General features: G+C 40.7%; 2 protein-coding genes across 5 annotated transcripts in view; one reads left to right on the top strand and one right to left on the bottom strand.

The window, feature by feature from the left end:
• brf1b (BRF1 RNA polymerase III transcription initiation factor subunit b) overlaps positions 1 to 22,262 on the bottom strand; it is a 68,966-nt gene that overhangs the window by 35,551 nt on the left and 11,153 nt on the right. For both annotated transcript variants that reach the window (XM_053613873.1, XM_053613874.1), the window contains exons 4-7: positions 21,230 to 21,403; positions 16,691 to 16,722; positions 15,323 to 15,395; positions 2,644 to 2,793 (exon numbers count right to left, since the gene is read on the bottom strand). In XM_053613873.1, the coding sequence (XP_053469848.1) occupies positions 2,644 to 2,793; positions 15,323 to 15,395; positions 16,691 to 16,722; positions 21,230 to 21,403 (429 nt within the window). The remainder of the gene's footprint in view (positions 1 to 2,643; positions 2,794 to 15,322; positions 15,396 to 16,690; positions 16,723 to 21,229; positions 21,404 to 22,262) is intronic.
• Positions 9,980 to 14,077, top strand: btbd6b (BTB (POZ) domain containing 6b). 3 transcript variants are annotated; one of them, XM_053613876.1, is made up of 5 exons: positions 9,980 to 10,681; positions 11,915 to 12,209; positions 12,326 to 12,416; positions 12,504 to 12,622; positions 12,748 to 14,077. In XM_053613876.1, exons 2-5 carry the CDS (start codon positions 12,004 to 12,006, stop codon positions 13,778 to 13,780), a joined length of 1,449 nt encoding a protein of 482 aa, XP_053469851.1. In that variant the 5' UTR covers positions 9,980 to 10,681; positions 11,915 to 12,003; the 3' UTR covers positions 13,781 to 14,077. The 3 variants fall into 3 exon arrangements, with proteins under 3 accessions (XP_053469851.1, XP_053469850.1, XP_053469852.1); XM_053613877.1 differs by lacking the exon at positions 9,980 to 10,681 and adding an exon at positions 10,722 to 11,767; XM_053613875.1 differs by lacking the exon at positions 9,980 to 10,681 and having other exon boundaries at positions 10,721 to 12,209.

Genomic DNA, 22,262 nt, shown 5'->3' on the forward strand with positions numbered 1-22,262 from the left:
CAAATACAATTCACAAAACAATTAAACACAACGTTATATATACAATAATACACATGCACATATATATACATTGTACAATATTACACATGAACTCTGTTATGAACTTCTGAACTGTCTTTATTTGTTTTTCACTTCTCTTTCAATGTTTTCTATAGGTTTATGTGTTTCCTTAAAGTGGCAGACAGAATCCAGAAGTATGTTTCGGCATAAAGTACCGAACACATCAACTGAACTTCAGCACCACAAAAACAAAAACAAACAAAATAAATAAATAAATAAATTGAATTCGATGACTAATTATTGTGAAAATCTAGCCTGTTAACTTGCGCTGCTAATGACTTATACCCTTCACCTCATACTGACCGGGATATCATTAATTTATTGGAGCTTCCTTTAGGCGCGTTCTCACGAATGTACATTTTCTGTATTCTATATAATACCATTATAGTATTATAAATACGATTTGTATTATCATTGTAGATGACCAAATAAGGTTTAACTAGCTCGAAAAAGACAAGCTTTGTGGGTGAAGCTACTTTCTTCACATTGGGTTTATTTTTTATTAATTTATTTATTTATTGAAGTGGTGCTGTTATAACAATTCAGTGAGCTTTTAACTCTTTTCAGCTTTCCACGGCCTTGCATATAAACACACGCCGAGCGAACACAAAGAAGTGTGATGGAGGTTATAGAACAGCCAACGACTTTCTGCCATTAAAGCGCACCTATTGTGGTTTTGAAACGTGCCTAATTTTGTTTTAAAGCTCTCATACAATATAGTTACATGCATCCAAGGTCAAAAAACACTTCAATGTGCTCATAATTTAAACTGCAGCAGCACCTTTTCCCCCCCCAGTTCAAGGATCCATTCTAAAGGATTCATTCTAAATTCCTCCTTTCAGAGAGCATACTCTGCTCTGATTGGTCAGATGTCCCAGTCTGTTGTGATTGGTCTACCTCTGTCAGCGTGTTTCAAAAAGGAAACGCCCACTGACATAACGAGTTTCAGCTCCGTCTGTTTGCGAGCAGCCGATGAAGACCAGAGGCAGGGCTTTTAGTTACAAAACTATGTAGGTTAGTACAGGACGTAAAGTCTGGAATTACGAACGACTCGTTTCAGCTGTTCAGAATCGGTTCTTTCTTTTGGGAATCAATTACTCAGTTTGTCGTGCGCTTTGATTTTTGAAACTTTGATGACTTTTTACATTCACATAACACACTACATGAAAGGTCATATTTGAAAAACCATAATAGGTGCACTTTAAATTTGGCCAAGGGAATAAACTCAACAGTTTTTATAAAGTCGTGATCAGCCCCTGGCTGTTAAAAAAAAAATACACCCAATTACACAGCTTCTACCAGCAAGCAAAGTAACATGGAGTGCCTTTCTGTGGGTCAGTGGCCAGTGACACAGATGGTGTGGATAACAGTGTAAAAGGAGTGGGTCATTTACACTGTTGATTGTTTTTATTTTAACCTTGACATTAACTCTATAACTTTGACTTGAAAAGATCGCCTTTGATATCAGGATCCTCCATCGAAACTTACCATGTTTCCCTGAATACTGTGAATGATGAATGATAAATTACTGTTTCTTCAGATGTTGCACAAGCAGATATAGAATGGAAAGTAAGACACTGAAAGACAGACAACAGAACTAGAGATGTATGGAAATGGTTTGTTTCCTGTTCTGTGCTGAGGGCATCTTGCTGGCGGCAGAGTACAGAGCTTAAACGCTGGGCTTCATGGATAGCCAAGGGGTTTGTGCAGCAAAACAGGATGTGCAGAGCTTCAAGTTTAGGCGTGTTATGCAACACAGCAACTCATCTAAGTTCCCAAGCGCAGTATGGGTCTGCTTCATGGTTTGGTAAAAACGTTCGATATATCTTGATCACTTGAAATTTAGGTTCTGATTTGTGTGACGCATTTTATATTGCAAACTTTGTTTAACCTACCTTGTAATCAATCTAATTTGTGGGTTTGTTTTTTTTATTATTGTTAAAATTTTCCCATTCTCACTAGTAAACCACTTGATATGGCGTATCGTATATTTCAGACACCGAAAGAAGCATTTGATCCTTTCCTCATGAACCTGGCAACAAGGACAACCTGTTTTGAACAGTATGAGGAAATGCTAAACATTACAGTGCCTGAGGAAAAATCCACCCTGAATGACTTTCATATTTAATCTTTATAATTAACCTGTGATCTTCTGTGGCATCCAAGATTTAATATGTAATGAAATTTTGAGTTGGCCTTTTCAGGTTAAACTTATTTCATCCAGATGTTAGTCTAGTTTCACTTTAAAGGGGGAACAACTGCGTAGTTCATTTGAAATTTCTGAGACACCACATGTTAGTTCTGTCCATGGGGTATAGTCCTATGTTTTAGGTGTTTACGACCAGTGCTTTTCGAGTAGATTCTTTGAAATGCACATGCTGCCTTTTAAAATACTCATCCTCATCCCAGCGAATAGCAAAAAGCCATTTCCTTCTCACAAGTACTCTGGTGAGAAATGACTCAGGTTTTAAAACGCTACTACTAAAAAAATTCCAATATGACATATTTAATGTGCTCCAGGGTGGACCCTTCCTTCACATATATGTAGTAAAATCTGTCACCAGTGCTAGAATCATTCAGTACCTGCGCCACAGAGTCCAGATGGTCTGCGTCCTGTGTGCATCCAGTCTCTCTTCATCCTCTGCAGCAGTCTCAGTGCAGTCATGGACACTTCATGGGTTTTCTCTCCAAACTCCAACATGTGTGCAAAGCGTGGAATATACAGACATGGATCTACACACACACACACACACACACACATACACACAAAAACACAAATCAACAATATCAGTACTTCATATTGAGGCTGACAAAAAGTGCCGTAGTCATCCCTAATAAACAACAACGCTGTAAGTACTAGTGTATAAAGCAGTTTAAGTCTAGTACTAGCATTTAAAGTAAATTTTCTTAAGCCCTATTCAGATTGGACTAGTTTTACATGGGGATGTGGTGTAATGTAATTATTACTGGAGTATATATATATATATATATATATATATATATATATATAATGTATGTATGTTCCATTATATATCATGGTAAAAGACGATGCTCCAGGAAGTGCTCTTTTCTATCCTCTCTGGCAGAAATAAATTAAATTGCACTGTCTGAGTTTAAAACACAGAACTATCAAATGCATACACCGTTTATAAGGACTCGTCAGAGAAGCAATGCTTCTGGAGGTTTTAGGTAAGATATTGAGTTTCTAGCACAGGTACAGGGCATAATTTTTCATCACTAGCGCTTACAGACATCAAACATTAGCAAACAGACATATGTCCAGAAATCCCATCCGAATAGACAGTAAGAGTATATTCTATAGCTCCTCTTACAGAGGGTTTTATAGGTCACAAAGGACTCTTCTTGAAGGATCTCCTTGACATAGAATCATTTTGAACTTCAAAATTGCTTCTCTATAGGGAGTTCTCAATGTGGCTTGGCTCTGAGTCACTCTGTGGAAGCAAACATCCCTAACTTCTACCTACTTCAAAGTCTTTGAATTAACTCACTCTGCTGCCCCAGTAAAGTACACGTCACTGCTGTCCTAATAACAGGGAAAGGAGTTCAGCTCACAGAACCAAGCAGGCACTGTCTAAGGAAATAATATATGTACTCCACCTGCGCACGAAGGAAATAAAAAAATCACACAAAAATCCCCCAGGACTGCGTATGTCAGGAGCCTTGTCTGAGTCATATGGACAATTTTATACTAAATTATCATATTAATAAACCGAAATCCAACAGTGAGGGGGCTGACCTTTCCGCACCATCTGTATAACAGAGAACTACAGTTTCAGGAGAATTGTTCTCCACATCTACCAACTCACTGACAACATTTTGTACTGCGATAAGATAAAAAATTGAAACTGGTGACAGGATTTGAACTTCTTTATTTCATGTGGACTTCTGGGATTGTTTGATTTGTATGACAGGTGATAAATCAGTGTGAACAGACAGAAGGGACTGTAGCGTTAAAAGAAATGGGAAGTTTAAGCTGAACAGCCGGAATGTCCTGACAGAAGTAAAAATACGCTTATGAGTCTTGTTCAGAGTTGTGAAGAAGAGGCCAGCCGAGATTCAGGCTGAAAGGGAGTCCTGAAAGTCTCACAATTTCTATCGCTACTACTCCAGATCTCACAGAGGCACAGTGTAGCTTTGGGAAAAGTCTGCTCTTTATCTATTAATTATTCAAATCACAAAAAAAGCACGCATACCTCCTGCAGTAAAAGCATAACTGATCTTCAACAAAAACAAATAAATTAGTATGCCTGACATTATTACAGTGCGGGATGCAAAACATCAATAAACAGCAAAGTGTATTATATTTCCTGCACATGGACCCAGTTATCATTCTACTCTACTCTACCCAAAATAACAACACATTCCTGTTTGTTAAACTGCGCAGATAAGAACATAACATAATTTAACCTTACGTAGTAACATGATTCTCTCAAATTAGGGATATACCAATCCCAGTTTTTCCATGTTTGGAAAAACACTGATATCCAGGCTGTTTAGTGTTGAGCAATACTCAGTATGGAGTAAATTCCTGACATCCTGACTGCTCTCTGCAAGCTTATGTTGTTAAATTAGTTAAAGGTAGATTATGGTAAAGCTTGATTATGGCATGAAATTTGTGTCCTACGTTCACGTGCATGATCGCGTCAGTCAAAGTCACTTGCATTCATGTCAAACAGATTGGAAATTATTTCAAATCCAATCCGATTTCAAGCCAATACCAATTCTAAGTATAAGATCAGGGTATCTCAATCTAAAATTACCCTAATTAAAATACTGGTTATGTTCAAAGGATTATGCAAGAGATTCTACTAAACATGAGTGTAAACTGTGTAAAATATCCAGGGCGTTGTCCCCTTATGCCTTAGGAAAACAGGAAAAATTGAATGCTATTATTATGCTCCATGTGGATGCACCTTGATTAATCAGATTTATACTACAGTGGTATAAATTTATACCACATATTTATACCACTGTACAGTTGCAATCAATATGATTCAACCCCCATTGCAAATCAGGTTTATTATCAAAATGTACAGACTTTCAGCTGTTTGCGATGAACAAATCAAACAAAACCAATTAAAATAATTCAACACAACGAATGCTTCAAGTGGTTTTCACAAATTCAACTGAAAATGCAACTTGTAATGATTTCACCAGTCTCAAAATTGTTCAACCCCCTGAATAGAATCCCTCACAACAGCACAAATATGCAAAACAGGTGTTGTCTCAAGCACATGTGATGCAACTAATCAAGGGCTTCATTAGCTGCACCAGGTGTGCTTGAGCTGGAACAAATGAAATACCTGAATTGGATAGGGGTTGAAAATATATGAAATACCTGGACCGGGCAGAAAAAGTAAGCTATGAATGGCTGCAAGCAGATTTCTGAGAAGGCAGGTTGTGAAAAACCCTCGAGTGACTGCAAAAGACCTGCAGCAAGACTTGGTGACAACAGGCACTGAGGTTTCAATGAGCACAGTAAGGCGTGTACTCAATGCAGAAGGTTTCCATGCCAGAACTCCTAGATGTACACCACTACTGACCCAAAAGCACAAGAAAAGTCGACTCAAAATCATACAAATAACTCACAGACATTTGGGGATTCTGTTCTTTGGAGCAATGAAACAAAACTGGACTTTTTCAACACGATGGATCAGCAGTATGTCTGGAGGAGGAAGAATGAAGAAAGAGCACTCTGTCCACAGTCAAGCATGGTGGTGGCTCGGTGATGCTCTGGGGCTGCTTTGCATCCTCTGGCACTGGAAACCTGCAGCGTGTGGAAGGCAAGATGGATTCATTTAAGTATCAGGAAATCCTAGGAGAAAACTTCATGCCGTCTGTGAGGAAGCTGAAGCTTGTGCGTTATTGGATCTTCCAACAGGACAATGATCCCAAATTCCTCAAATTCCACCAAGGCTTGTTTGCAGAAGAAGTCCTGGAAGATTCTACAAGGCCATCACAGTCACCTGACTTGAACCCCATAGAAAATCTCTGGTGGGATTTGAAGAAGGTGGTTACAGCACACAAACCCAATTACTGATATTACTGAACTGGAGGACATTGCTCATGAGGAATGGGCTAAGATTCCTCAGGAACGCTGCCAAAAGATATGTATCTCGTTTGAAGCAGGTCATAACAGCAAAAGGGTGCTCTACTAAGTACTAAAGATGTTTGTCATGAAGGGGTTGAATAATTTTGAAACTGGAGAAATCATTATAAGTTGCATTTTCAGTTGAATTTGGGGAAAACACTTGAAGCATTCGTTGTGTTGAACTATTTCAATTACTTTTGTTTGATTTGTTCATTGCAAACAGCTGAAAGTCTGTACATTTTGACAATAAACCTGATTTGCAATGAGGGTTGAATCATTTTGATTGCAACTGGTGGGATAACAAGTGTTTATAGCTCATATAATCTAAGTAATAACAGGAACAATCTTGTTTTGCTGATGTTTCAGAACAGTAAATGTAACTATAAATTAGTAAAATGCATGACATTTTCCTTAATTGATAAAAACATAATTGTTTGCAAATTGCTGTGGAATATAAGAAACAAAACATGAAGGGTCGTACAGTTACAGGGAAAACAACTTCAGGGTGGTAACAGGAACTATCATCCGCATTACACCATCCTGTTGTTGATCATTTTCCTGTAGCACCATATCATGTTTTTCTCCTGACTTATGTGAATCTAGTATTCAAACAAGGCTATGAAAAGTGCTACTTTTATAAATAACTACAATGGCTCTTGTCAATCCAAATAATCATGACCAGTTTGCCTGGTGCACCGCCCTTTTCCTGTAGGCTACTATCGTTGATATAATGACTCTCGTTGATATAATGACTCCATCCATCCATTTTCCATTCTGCTTATCATACACAGGGCCACGGGGAGCCTGTGCCAGGGAACTCAGGGGCAGGGGACACCCATACTACAGACAATACAAAACATGTCTCTGGACTGGAGGAGGACACCGGAATACCTGGAGGAAAGCCACAAGGCACACAAGCTCGTGGCAGGATTCGAACCCCCAACACGGGGCGGCTGTGGCTCAGGTGGCAGAGCAGGTTGTCCACTGATCGTAGTGTTGGTGGTTCGATTCCCGGGCCACATGACTCCACATGCTGAAGTGTCCTTGGGCAAGACACTGAACCCCAATTTGCTCCCGATGGCAAGTTAGCGCCTTGCATGGCAGCTCTGTTACCGTGAGTGTGTATGTTTATGAGTGAATGAGAACCAGTGTAAAGCGCTTTGGATAAAAGTGCTATATAAGTGCAGACCATAACATACCATTGGTGCTAGGCAAACATGCTAACCACCTTGTCAGTCTGTTCAGGATTTCGCTAAGAGATTTTTGGGAAATGCTTGATTTTGCTGCGTTTTTTTCCCTGAAATTTGCGATACTTGAATCTGTGAAATTGCAGGAAATTTTGCACAGTCTTTCGCAGTGGTGTTTGTTGGTAAATGAGAAGTTTTAGCTGTACTCGTGTTCGACGCACATAAATCGAAGAGGGCTTTGAATGAATGCGGGTTGCGATGATGCATGTTGGCCCAAATCTGCGGTAATTTTGAAAAATTACAAGCTCCTCCGAATATTGTGGAGTTTGCATGATTTTGCGTTAATGTCTGTGATCACAAAATCCTGGAGGGACTGCCACATAATGACTCTTTATTTTTAAAAGATTGTTATTATTATTATTATTGTTATTTAAATAAATGAATAAGTAATTAAATAAATGCAAATACATGTATGATTTCTTGAGACTGTTTTTGAAGATAAGGGCATGATCTCCTTCTGTTGAGCCACACATGATTTTATGGAGATGCTAGTGATCCTGACCCTTTCTGCTCTCCGGACCTGCCTGACCCGTTCGGATGCCCTACCTCTGGATGGCGCTCTCATCAACTCCCAATTCCACATGGACATTCTCACTGTGGTTGCTGGGACTACGGTTGCTGCTATGGTCTTGGGACTGCAATTACCACATGCAGTTTTGCACTCGGGTTGCCTTTACTGAACACTGGCCTAGTTCAACAAAGACTTCATGAACAAACCATAATGAACTTTCTTTTACTTTCACACTATCCATTGTTACCCAGATCAGGATGGGTTGCCTTCTGAGTCTGGTTCCTCTCAAGATTTCTTCCTCATATCATCAGGGAGTTTTTCCTTGCCACCGTTGACACTGGCTTGCTCAATTGGGATTAATCCCCACAATTAAAATCTGTATCCTGTGTTTATATCTTTCTGTAAAGCTGCTTTGAGACAATCAATATGTTTACATGGACAACAATAATCCGATATTAACCCGATTAAGATGATACTCTGATTAAGAAACTAACACGTAAACAGCGATTACTGATGACATTAATCTGGTAAGTAAACACAAATGGAATTAAGACGTGCAGTATCCCTGTTTTAATCGCATTATCGATGTGTGTTATAGACATGTACACACCTTAATCACACTATTAACGTCGTGTGGGAGTTTTCACCGCATTTTGCGACAGGATACGATCACACACGGCAGTGCTCAACTATTTGACGGCAAACAAGAGAGCACGGCTGCGTCCCAAACCGCGTACTTACCTACTATATAGTAGGCAAAATACATGTATCTCAGCTACTATTTAGCAGGTAAGTACGCGGTTTGGGACGCAGCCCACGGCTTCAAGCAGTCGTCTATCTGTACGTATAGCATGACAAACCGCACTTGAAGCTTTCGTAAAAAAATTAAAAATGAAACACTCAAAACTGTATACGGTACCACAACGAAGACAGACTGTATGTTGATACGTGAAATTCTGGCGGGAACATCGAACGGCATGGCGTGGGGACGTAATGACCAAGGGCGTAACCATGGTATGAACATTGGGGGGGGGTCCAACGAACTTGGCGGGAGGATATGCAAGTGAATGTAACGTTAATAGTCAAAAACTGTAACTGACGTTAGCCTAGCCTACTTCATGGGTGTGCAAATATCAACAGTTAATTGACGTTCTTAAGAACAAACCAAGCCATGGTATGATGACTTCTATACTAAGCTAAGGTTACCTACTATTTAGGTATCTAGTTACTTACTGTCTGAAAAAAAGCTCGTATGTTCTGCTGCACTTTTCTACGCTTGGCTTCTGTCTCCATTGCTTACAGACTGAGCTGCTAAAATATATCAACGAACTTACGTTGAGTATGGGCGCAATCAAGTGTACAATTAGAGGGGGGGCACACACCTATTTTCCTTAACAAACGGAAATATATTAAAAAGGAATAGACATAAATAAATAGAATAGATGAGGAAAAGACAGATCCGTTGGCAGGGTTCATTAAAGGGGGACATATAGAAAATATTTTGTACTGTATATTAGGGGGGACACATTGGTATTTCCTCAACACTGGGGGGACACAACCCCCCCCCCCAAAGAATGCATCGTTACGCCCATGGTAATGACGTGTGCCGTTAATCGATCCATGTTCTATAACATGTAAAATGGGAACATGAAAGGAATATTCTAAAAGCGACTCATGTAAACACCTTAATCACAATACTGTCTTATTCAGAATAAGGTCAATAATTAGATTCCTGCTCTCCATGTAAACGTAGTCAATGACTGTTGTAAAAAGCGCTATACAAATAAATTAAATTGAATCTATAAGTCTGTCTGGCAAAATATGATATGATATGAGATATGATATGATATGATATGAGATATGAAATGAGATATGATGAGATATGAGATATGATATGAGATATGATACGATATGAGATATGCTATGATACAATATGAGATATGCTATGATATGAAATATGAGATATGCTGTGATATATGAGATATGATATGAGATATGCTGTGATATGATATATGATATGAGATATGAGATATGCTGTGATATGATACTATATGAGATATGCTATGATATGATATGAGATATGATATGATACGATATGAGATATGCTATGAGATATGCTATGAGATATGATACGATATGAGATATGCTATGATACAATATGAGATATGCTATGATACGATATGAAATATGAGATATGCTGTGATATGATGAGATATGATATGATACGATATGAGATATGCTATGATACGATATGAGATATGCTATGATACGATATGAAATATGAGATATGCTGTGATATGATGAGATATGATATGAGATATGCTGTGATATGACATGAGATATGATATGATATGATACGATATGAGATATGCTATGATATGATATATGCTATGATATGATATGAGATATGATATGATACGATATGAGATATGAGATATGCTGTGATATGATATGAGATATGATATGAGATATGATATGAAATGAGATATGATACGATGTGAGACATGATATGATCTGTAAAAGCCGCTTAACCCTAGCCATGTTTGGATAAAGCGCTCCTGATGATCCATTTTGTAACGCCGGGGCCCTCTGTTGGAAAGCCGGGAAAGCGAAGTGGGAACAGGACGGAAGCCCAACCCCCTCTCCCACAGCAAGCTCCGGATTTAACATGGCTCCTGGTTGCGATCGGGCGTCCACAGACCAAACCTGAATGCATTCCCTCATCACCTGGGCTTTGCTCTGCTTTCTAAGGTAACGAATTCCAAACTCTACACCAGCATAGTTTCTCTCGGGCTGTTGTTGTTGTGTTCAATCTCTCGCTCTGAGTTCCGGCTACAGTCTGTGTTAGTGGAGGAGAGAGAGAAAAGCCAGCTCATCTCTGTGCTCACACTTTATCCTGTTTTTCCCCCACGCCGTGTGTTTTTCCGCATTACTCTGATGTGTCTATAGAATCAATAGGAGCTTGTTTTGTCTGATAGTTGGAGTGCACTTCTCCGTGCATCCCAGTCCACACAACAACGCCGCGGCTGACTGAATGTCGGGACTTCACAGGCAAGGAGAGCAAACTAAACAATTAAATGTGTTGTTAAACTCCAACTGGAGCGAAGGTCTGCTCTTACACTGTCACTGCAGTGCGTTTTGAATAGTTTAAAAGTAACTTGTCTTCTAACCTGGAACAAAAACTGGAGCTTGCGAGCTGGTTAAATGTGACTCTTGCTCTGCTCTGTATGTTTGTGGATCTGTTTACGCATTTGTGTATATAATCCAGTGTATTTCTGATGTTTTTATTACTATTATTATTGTTGTTTTTGGTTTGTTTTTTTGTTTTTTTTTAATGATAACCTCGGTGTAAATGGTGACGTGCACCTATATTGTCAACAATCCTGCAAGGGTTAAATTAAAGGGTTGCGCTTGGAGAATATTATGGCGAAAGAGGGCGGGCGCTTAGGGTGTGGGCGGAGCTTCGGAGGTGCTGACGTGATTCGCCTCTGAGAATCTCATTGGTCGAGGCAGAACTGGGCGTGCGCTTTCGCGACACAAAACGAGGTTTACTACACAAATAAGTGAGGGAGCGTTCAGAGAGAGCCGGAGCAGCTCTCATTCAGATCAGGAACAGGCGTGTGTTTATCTCAGCAGATGTGTAATGACTGATGACTTGGAGTGAGGCTGCGCGCTGGCAGCACGATCAACACGGCATGGAGGTGGACTTAGTGAAGGCGTGTTTGCTCAGTGGTCGAGGAAGTGATGAGAGAGGGAACAGTACTCGGGTTGGATTAATGCATTTACATCATCCTGGTGTTATGGCAGCGCCTGGGCTTCATGCACACTGAGACACGGGTGTGTTAAATTACAGGGCTGCACCTACACTACACCTGCCTTTCAGTGACTCCACACACTCGTGGATTTGCCCGCTGATGCCAACACCCCCGGACTGCCTGTATGGCCGGATCATGAAGTTGTTGACGTTTTTTCTTTTGCTTCCAGAGAGCCTCAAAAGGACTAGAAAAAGTGGGAAGCAGCCGGGCAAGTTGCCAGCATGCTATGAAATCGTGACTTTGTCCTTAAAGAAGAAGATGGCTGCAGAGCTGTACCCTGCCAGCATAAACACCAACCTACCGAACAGTAACAGCACGGCGGTGTCACCTGCCAACAAGAAGACCATCGTCCAAGTGACCCAGACTGCAACCACGCCAACGGCCACCGCCGCACAGCAAAACATCAACAATAACAACGTCGAAACTGCCAGCTGGCAATCCACTCATCCCACACTTCGAGAGAGGTAAATCCACCCCCAGCAGCTCGGCTGACTTCTTATGACCTGTTCCTGCCTCAAAAGTGTCACGTTTATCCAGCCTAATAAACGGACCTTTCTAACAACATAATGTCTTTTTCCAGGAACGCTCTGATGTTCAATAACGAACTCATGGCAGATGTTCATTTTATTGTGGGTCGCCCTGGAGAGTCCCAGAAAGTTCCTGCGCACAAGGTGAATGTGGCATACTTGATTCGGGACTAAAAACAAGCAAAGTATTTTCTGTCTGCGTGATTTAATTCGATATTTTTGTTCTTTCAGTATGTACTGGCGGTGGGGAGTTCTGTGTTCGGTGCTATGTTTTACGGGGATCTCGCTGAGGGCAAATCTGAGATTCATATCCCTGATGTGGAGCCTGCTGCTTTTTTAATCCTGTTAAAGTAAGCCCTTTTAATGAATATGAAATCCTTCTAGAAAGTTTGCTCTTTGAGCTTAAGTGATAAGCCAGACGATCATTTCTGTAGCTTTGATCAAACCTGTTTCCTTCCAAATCTTCTCCCTGCAGATACCTGTATAGCGATGAGATTGAACTGGAGGCGGACACAGTGCTGGCCACTCTGTATGCTGCCAAGAAGTATATTGTGCCTGCGCTTGCCAAGGCCTGCGTCAACTTTTTGGAGACCAGCCTGGAGGCCAAGAACGCCTGCGTACTGCTGTCTCAGAGCCGGCTTTTTGAGGAGCCAGAGCTCACCCAGCGCTGCTGGGAAGTCATTGATGCCCAGGCTGAGCTGGCTCTCCGCTCAGAAGGCTTCTGTGAAATTGACTTGCAGACCCTGGAGATCATCCTGAAGCGGGAGACACTCAACACCAGGGAGGCTGTGGTCTTCCAGGCTGTCCTGGAATGGGCCGTGGCCGAATGTAAACGACAAGGACTTGGGCCAACAGCTCGCAACAAGAGGTCGGTACTGGGCAAGATCCTGTATTTGGTGCGCATCCCTACCATGACCCTAGAGGAGTTTGCAGATGGAGCGGCGCAGTCGGACGTGCTGACACTGGAAGAGACTCATGACATTTTTCTCTGGTACACAGCGGCCAATAAGCCAACGTTGGACTTTCCTTTAGCGCAGAGGAAAGGACTGACGCCGCAGCGCTGCCACCGCTTCCAGTCCTCGGCTTACCGCAGCAACCAGTGGCGCTACCGTGGACGCTGTGACAGCATCCAGTTTGCCGTGGACAAGCGAATCTTCATCGCTGGGCTCGGCCTGTATGGCTCCAGTGGCGGAAAGGCTGAGTACAGTGTTAAGATTGAACTGAAGCGCCAAGGAGTCATCCTGGCCCAGAATCTGACTAAGTTTGTTTCAGATGGTTCCAGCAGCACCTTCTCAGTGTGGTTTGAGCACCCAGTTCAGGTGGAGCAAGATGCTTTCTACACAGTCAGTGCTGTGCTGGATGGGAATGAGCTCAGCTACTTTGGGCAAGAGGGAATGACAGAAGTGCAGTGTGGGAAAGTGACCTTTCAGTTTCAGTGCTCTTCAGACAGTACGAATGGCACTGGTGTGCAGGGGGGTCAGATCCCAGAGCTGGTCTTCTACGCATGAAAGGTGTGAGGACAGCGATACTGTAGTGCATTCCGCCCACTGTATTTAGATGCAGTGAACACATGGGGGAGTACAGGGTCCCGAGACACTTTTGCCTTCTTTTCAGTATAGCAGTGGAGGACAATCGAATGACAGCCTGTTTATAAAACAGACTCTTCTCTGACGAAGCTTGAGTGAAAGAATGCTCCTCTGCTTTATTTATTGAGAAAAGTATATTTGATTTAATTATTGCTGCTGCGGCATGCAGACCTATACATAAATATAGAAATAAATAAATCTATATATATATAAACAAAAGAAATCGATGTATTGCACTCCTGGTGGTGTGTTACCACTAGTGTTTTTTTTTTTTTTTTGTTGTTGTAAATAACCTGAGTCTAATTTGTTTACAGCTTGATGAAATGTCTTGTATTAGTGTGCAGCTTACTAAACTGCAGATCATAAATTTTTGTCACTTAAACTGCTAAATGGTCGACCTCCTTATTGTTTGACTTGTGTTGTCTAATAACTGGAATGCAAAAAAAAAAAAACCCCACCAGTCTGTACTGAAAGAGTCTGAAAACAGATGCAGACACATTAGCATAAAAGATCTCCGTTGTCTTTTTAGGGTTAAGAAGACAAACATTTGGGTTTTGACACTGGTGTATGAACTCCTTGTAAAAAAAAAAAAAACACACACGCACGCACACAAAAAAAAACTTCCACAGCAAACTTGAACTGTATTTGTAAGATAATGATTGCTGTGTAGTGCAGAAATATCTTCATAGCCCACATTAGGAAACCGTTTTCCTTGCCAGGCTGCAGGGGCAACTGAATAGGGAGATTGTTTGAATTGAGCCCAAAGAATTTGCTGCGCTGTCGTTTGCATTCTAAGTGAGGATTTGGTGAACATGCAGCAGATGCAAGATGATAAAATGGCAGATTTTTCTGACAGACGAGCAGCTGAATATGAAATCGGAACACATGGAAAGCGTTTAATCAGTCCCGTGCCTGAAATTTCACCATGCGCATTAATATGAAGGTTGATATTTGGATAAAATTTCGCTGTGCTTACTTTGATTGTATCTAAGGAATAAAAGACATGTTTTATCTCATCTGTAAGAAGAGAAGCGAAGCAAAAAAAAAAAAAAAAACCTTGGTTTAGAATGATTGCGTGATGGAACTGAATTGATTTTAGACATGATGGTGCCCCCTATGTACCTCAAGCCAGACTGCAGCTCTGTGTATGTAATCTTTTTAAACAGAATGGTAATTAATTTTCAGTCATTAGCCTAATATGCTGGAGTTAAAGGAATTGTATAAAGGTCTGTGCAATGATCCATGCAGAGAATATGACTACAACTACAAGTCACGTTAGTATAACATGTTCCAGGCAGTTAGCAGCAAAAACTCCCTAACAGGTCAGGATATATATTTTATATTCTTATACACAATCATGGACATACAGTATATAAGATTTATCTCACTGTAATACTGGATATATGATTTATTTATTAAAAGAACCACCTCTTCTGCAGTGAGTAAAATAAAATCCAACTTTACCGACAGCAGGTGCATTGATGCAGAGTTCCCTGGCCAACAGCAGAAAAGTCTTTCCCAGGATATACACATTCACCTGAGGACGATATATGGAGCATATGAGCCTTTACGGACATAATTACCAAGGTTTTAGATAATATACCTGTACATTTATTTCAGAGATCTAAGTATGCATGACTGTGATATGAACATGGTAGCGTCTTGTGCCATGTTCCAATTGATATCATTTACGCTGTAAGTAGGTCTTTATTGCACTATAGTCCATGATATGCACACTAAGAATTATGTTCGCTTTGTCTGGCTATGACCAGTTATACAGTATGTTTAGAGCACTTTGGGCAACGCAGTAAAGTACAGAGGTCAAACCCTTAGCAGCAGGTCTCTAGTTAGCTTGGCAGGCCCAGCAGGGTGTGGTGCTCTCAAGGCCGGGGTGTGGTTGCACTTGCTTAAGATTCATTGCATATTTCATCCTTGCTGTAACCCACCCTTATAACGTCTCTTCACTGCCAGACAGGGTTGAAGGGTCCATACTCCTACGACAGCTGGAGGAGTAAAAATAAGTGCAACACCAGCCGTGTAGCCCTGAAATGCCTCCCCCTGGAACCAGTGCCGGGCTATGCAGGGTCGAGTGCACGCAGGACTGATTCGGCAAACAGCCATTTGCTATTACTATTATAGTTTATTTATAGTCTGAAAACAAACTGCAATATCAAATAGTTGCTTGCCAAATCAATCCTGTGTGCACCATTCACTGCACAGCCTTAGCAGCAGATGAAATATTGAATTATTATTTTTTTTTAAATACTGCTCCTCGAAAATTGTTTTCTGCTAAAACTCAGGAAAAGAAGTGAACGAGCACTCAACATATGTGGGAGCTTTTGTAAAAGCTCCCCAGGTGACTACAGTGTGCATAGCTGTCATCAAAAACAGTTTTTATTTCTTTTTGGTTGCAGATTAATTCCATGTTCCCTTTTTTTTAGTGTGATGTCTCGACTACTGTTCTAAAATTCAATATAGAAAGTAAAGCGATTTTGAAAATAAAGAAAACATTTTATGCGTGTGTGCACAGATGCAGCAATCTGTCACTCATCACTATATACACAGATCAATTACTTCACCTGTTAGTGACTGGTGTGTGTGTGTGTGTGTGTGTGTGTGTGTATAAAGCAGTACCCATTGTCATTTAAATAGCAAGATCTGACTAAAAGTGGTCTTAATAATAAGACAAAAAGAAATTTATGAAAAGATACTTCATAATATTGTAATGCGTGTTAAAATACCAGAAGATGTATAAGCTGCATGACTATATCCCTGAGTCTAGTCTTATTTTAATTTGGTTCATCAAAGGCTTATAAAAATGTGAATGCCAACCTGTAAGAGATCGCTCAGGTCCAGGAGCATGTCTGCAGATGAATTAAGGAAGGAATAAAAAAATTTTAAAAACTACTACAGACATGAGGAGACATGCAGTGCTCTTGATTAAGAGACAGGGCTGACAAGTTTCATTCCTTTCAAATGTCTTCACTGCCTGTCTTTACCCAGTCATTAATGCAAATCTGTGACAATTAACTGATTTTGTTAACTGTCACATTAGCTTAAGTTGTAATTTAGTTTAATCTTTTCTAAATCGCCACCGCACCCACTGAGGCCTGAGGCAAAATTTGATTCTTACAGTGAGGAAGGATTGTTCCTGTCCATCTGCCACAGCTCACCTGACCTGCATACACAAAATCATACATACACCTGTGGCATGTCTCCATGGTGACTAATGCCCTCTAAGGACATTAGCGAGAGATTAGTACCAGTGAAAGCGAAAGGCTAATCCTGTCTTATCGAGAAATAGTGAAGGCGATCAGCCTAAGGGCTGTAATACCACTGTGATCTTGATAAGGATAACACACTACTTCACTAGGGTGCTGTTTAGAGCTATCAATGGAACTTTGCATAATGTTTAAGCAAATACAGCGAGTTTGATAACTTTAGATATGAGTTATGCAACCGTGGCGTATGCTAAAGCTGCGTTTAGCTGAGGTTAAGCCATTCTCTTGAATGAGTCCTGCCCAGGCCTCAGGGGCAGGCAGCCTCACCCTGATGTAAACAAATCCAGCTCTCTGCTTCATCACAACAGTTCAGGGACCAGGGTGGGACAGAGATACAGGGCATTGCGTGCATATGAGCATGTGCACGTGTGTGATGCAACACTGAGCAGGTGTGCAGCGGAATAATAGAAAGGCTTGTTGGCATTGTGAAACAACTGAAAGGCTTTCCATAAAAAAAGAAAAGCAGTTCTGCTATAGAAAATGAAGCAAACCGGATAAACGGAGGATGATCTTCCTGACTAGAAGCCATCAGTTATACATTATTCTCTACTTTGTACTATAATTCACGATATTAAAAACAATTTTGGTTACATACAATATCCCTTTCAAATAACTTTTCCTTTTGACTAGGAATGCCCATTAAAAGATCTATTTTTAGATTAATCAATGCAATTTACCCAAGTCCAGGGTTAATATAGAAAGTGTATATATGTGTAGTATAGTATATAAGATACATATGCTATACACAATGCATAAAAAGGTCTACACACAGCTGTTAAAATCTGAATCCAAGATACAGCATATCTTTTTCTACCCTCCATGTGACATAGCAACCAACAAAATTCAAGCGCAAAAATAATAATAATAATAATAATAATAATAATAATAATATTTTAGGGGGGAAAAAAAGAAAAAGATTACAATAACCTGGTTGCATAAGTATGCACATCCTTTTATAAAGGGTCATGTGACTGTGCTCAGAATTAACCCATCACATTCAAACACGTTCAAAATTAATTATCATACGACTGTCATCGAGGACAAGATGAAAAGGTATCAACGAGGCTACCAAGAGACCTAGCCTAATATTAAAGGAGCGGCAGAAATATCTGGCAAGTACTCATCACTTTCTACATGTGACTACAATTTCTCGTATTGTTCTTGTAAGGCCTTTTTTTCATGAACAAGCAACATCCCATACCACATATATTGTGGGTATATGTTTGGTGCAAAAACAAAAACAAGAATAAATCATTCATTAATATCTTAGACTTCAATGTTTTACCTGCACCATTACACCTGATTCTATTTCTGAAGGGTATAGTAATTAGCTAGTGACTGACAGAACACATGGAAGCACTCTGCTAAATGATCTGGCCAATGAAGACAAACTGTTCCAACAGAATACCACAGACCAAAGATACAGTGCAGCATAGTTGAAGTCTTGATTCTGATTAGTCAGCAGAAGTAGATTCATTTTCTTTACCAGCATGGTTCAGACAGTGCTTCTGCAGATGTATTCGTAGGCTTATATTAATGCACTGTTTCTAATATGTTATCGTTTCTATAGTACAGATACACAGGGAGTTCTACAGTGGACCCTCCACATGAATGGATTTCAAAACATGCGTAATTGTCCATATTTTCAGAAGGAGTTTCCAGTATCAGTGCTTTTTAACAGACAGGTCAAACTGTAACTATGAGTTTTCTGACACAGTATAGTCAGGACTTTGCAGTTTCTTGGTAAACTCTGGTTGTTGTAACCCTGTGGTGCATCAGAGAGAAGACCACCACTGTGATCATTCCTGAGAGGAAAGAGAGTTCTGAAACTGAGCAGATGGTCTGTGCGCCATAGTTTACTCAACAGCACGCCTTCATATATCATTCGAGGAAAGTACCGGTGTTTTTCAAACTAATCTCTATTTTTTCTAATTACCACGGACAATAATTTTGACGTTTCCATGTACCGATAAAAGAAAGATAAACCTGCTTACTTGCAACTCAATTACAATGAAAGCCTAAGGGCAGACGGTGCAGTCAATGAATTGTTAAAACAATTTATTATACAACACTCATATATCCATCAAATTTATTGGTAAATTAAGCTCTAAATCTAGTTTCATCTAATCTAAGAGGAAAGAATTGGCTGTTATGGATTATCAACATAGTCAACGCGGATCAAATTATACATGGAAGTGTTTTGTTTTCCACCTGATTGCGCATGGATGCAACAAAATGTTAGGAATTGCTATTGCAATGCTACAGCACAGGTGTCAGTCAAACTCGGGGCCTGTAGGCTAAACACGCCCCAGTGCCTCGTTTCATTTAGCCTGCTCAAACTTGCAAATAAAATCATATTGGAACATTTTCACATTATCTAGAATTTACACCAGACCCACATGGTAGTGAACACCAATGTGGGCTCACGTTTCATGGGGATGAAATGCTGGTAAACGAAAAACAAGCACCTATCTGCTGCATTTGATGCAAGACAGATCTTGAGCTAATAAAAGATTCAAAGGTGTTGGCCTTTAGTGTGATTCAATGACCGACTCAAAATTCCAAAATGTATCATTTGGTGTAGAGACCAAAAAAGTTTGAGGACAAGAAAGACAGGTTACACTATGGCCAAAGGTTTGTGGATGCCTGACCATCACACCCATATGTGCTTGTTCCCACCTACTGGCACTGGTGTGCACTCAGCATTCCAGTTCATCCAACACAGTGGTGTTCAGTGGGGGTTGAGGTCAGGGCTCTGTGCAGGCCATTCAAGTTCTTCCACTCCAAACTTGGCAAACGGTCTTCACAGACTTCACTTTGTACAGGGGCATTGTCATTCTGGAATATGTTTGGGCCTCTTTGTTGCAATTTAGGGAAATTGTAATGCTACACCATATAAGACATTCTAGACAATTGTGTTCTTCCAGCTTTGTAGCAACAGTCTGATGAAGAACCACATATAGGTATGATGGTCAGTTGTCCATATACTTTTGGCCATATAGTGTGTGTTTTTATTAAAATAAGCCCTTGTGAGATTTTAAATCTCTTTCTTATTGTTATACATGTTCAATGTTATATATTTTGTAGTCAGTTTAACAAACGTCATTAGCTAAGTCCTAATAGTGCATAGGCCTACAGAACAGTTTCCGGTAGCCCGTCTTTTTCCTAGAAACATCCTATTCTACTCTCAGAAACTAGGTTATTGATGTTATTTAATAGAATATATAAATTGTTCCAAAATGAATAGACTGATGTGGTCTGGGCAGAATTTGAGTTTGATACCCCTGTGTTACAGGGTTTGTAAGTTTGATAAAAATACATAAGAGCAGCTTGGGTAGGACATCAGCTGTGTCCCTACTACCCTACTACTACTATACAGTAGGCAAAAAACAGTACGCCGAAGGAGTAGTATGACCGAATTCTCAGTATTCTTACAACAGTAGGTGAGAAATACCCAGATGTTTCAGCCGAGGTTATACATGAGGAAACCAGTGCACACTGCGCTATCCCATAAGGCAACGGGACTGGCATGGAAGACCTGTCAAAATAAAATAAAAAACGGTGGAAGGCAGCATGTCAGCTCTTTTCAAGTGTAAGTGCTATAGGTATTCAACGTTGTTCCCATACTTGTCTAACAACACCCGAGTAAATTGTTAACTTGTCGAAGGTCACATGGCAATTCCAGCATGGAAGATGTAGTATGTCATACTACATGCATATACTGATCAGTAGCCTAAGTACTGTATCAACAGACGAGCGGTAGGTTCTGAATCGAATGCAGTAGGTACTGTCACAATATGAGATTTCTCGCGCACAGATTCTCTCATGTCTCATTAATTCATTTTCACAGTACACAATAAGTAGGTTTCTGTTCAGTGGATTATCAGGTCATACACTACAGATGCAGTGTTTAGGTTGAAACGCACTTTGAGTGGTGTATCCATTTCCTGGTGTCGTTTTTGATGATAAGGCTGAAATGGATGCATGTGAACCTCTTGCTCGAAACATGGTAGCTACGAATGCAATTATGCTCATGAAATATGATTCGAATGGAAAATAAAAACCACGACATGACATTTAATAAGGATACGAGGAGTGCCCTCTGTCCGGCACACCAGATAGAGGCAGGCAGCTATGACATGGGCCATCTTGCGCCCTCTTGTCAGATGCTTGCTCACCACCATCTTGAAGAAGTTGAAGGCTGTGTCAAGGCAGTGCTGGTTCAGCTGCAGCTGGCTGCCCAGGCTGTGTATTTGCCGTTTCCCTAGAGACAGGACACACGCGTGTACATGAGTTTAGTCAAACACATGAGCGTGCACACACACATACACATTGACGCATGACTTCACATGCAGGTGTTTAGTTTTCCAGTAGCACTGATGTCATGAGAATGGCGCACATCTAGACAGGCTCCCTGAGCTTCTCTGGGCGGAGAGACAGCTGTTTTAGTCCCTGGAGTGAGACCATCTGCAACCTTGTCTCGCTTTCTCTCAAGATATTCACGCGATTGCTCTCACACTCACCACACCAGGCTGTAATTCATTTGACACGTCTAACATATCAGTCCACAGTAATCCCACAGTATGGTGGTGTGTGTTTAGTTTATTGAAATTAGCATTTAAACGTATGGTGTACAATCTGGTCAGTAATTTGATTTGCATATGCTTCTTCCAAAAAAAAAAACCAACACATAAGCACTGTGGTGCTAGGCCTCTAAAGCATCTGTCCCTGGTAGTAGGAACCAGGTATCATACCCGAGCTTTAAAGCAGATGTGAAATAGACAGAGACAGATGAAGAGGTGGAATCCATGCCTCAGCTCCCCAGTGTAGCATCAACGTGCCAAACACCAAAAATAACCCAGAATGCTTTGAAGAGCGTAATCCCTCTATTCTGCAGCCTCTATTTGCTGACCCCATCCTCTCATGTGTTCACACTTCTCGGGCCAGCCAGAGCACGGAGTGATTTTCATGCTGCACGTGCCACAGGATTAGCGGACTCGACCGCTGCAACCTGGACACATGTGAATGTAGCAGGAGGATTACATCACCACAATGGAGTAAATTTGGATTTCTGTCTGGACCCTGGCCATTGCTCTCTCTCTCTCTCTCTCTCTCTCTCTCTC

Source organism: Ictalurus furcatus, chromosome 25 (genome assembly GCF_023375685.1).
Source record: "Ictalurus furcatus strain D&B chromosome 25, Billie_1.0, whole genome shotgun sequence".
Taxonomy (NCBI): Eukaryota; Metazoa; Chordata; class Actinopteri; order Siluriformes; family Ictaluridae; genus Ictalurus; species Ictalurus furcatus.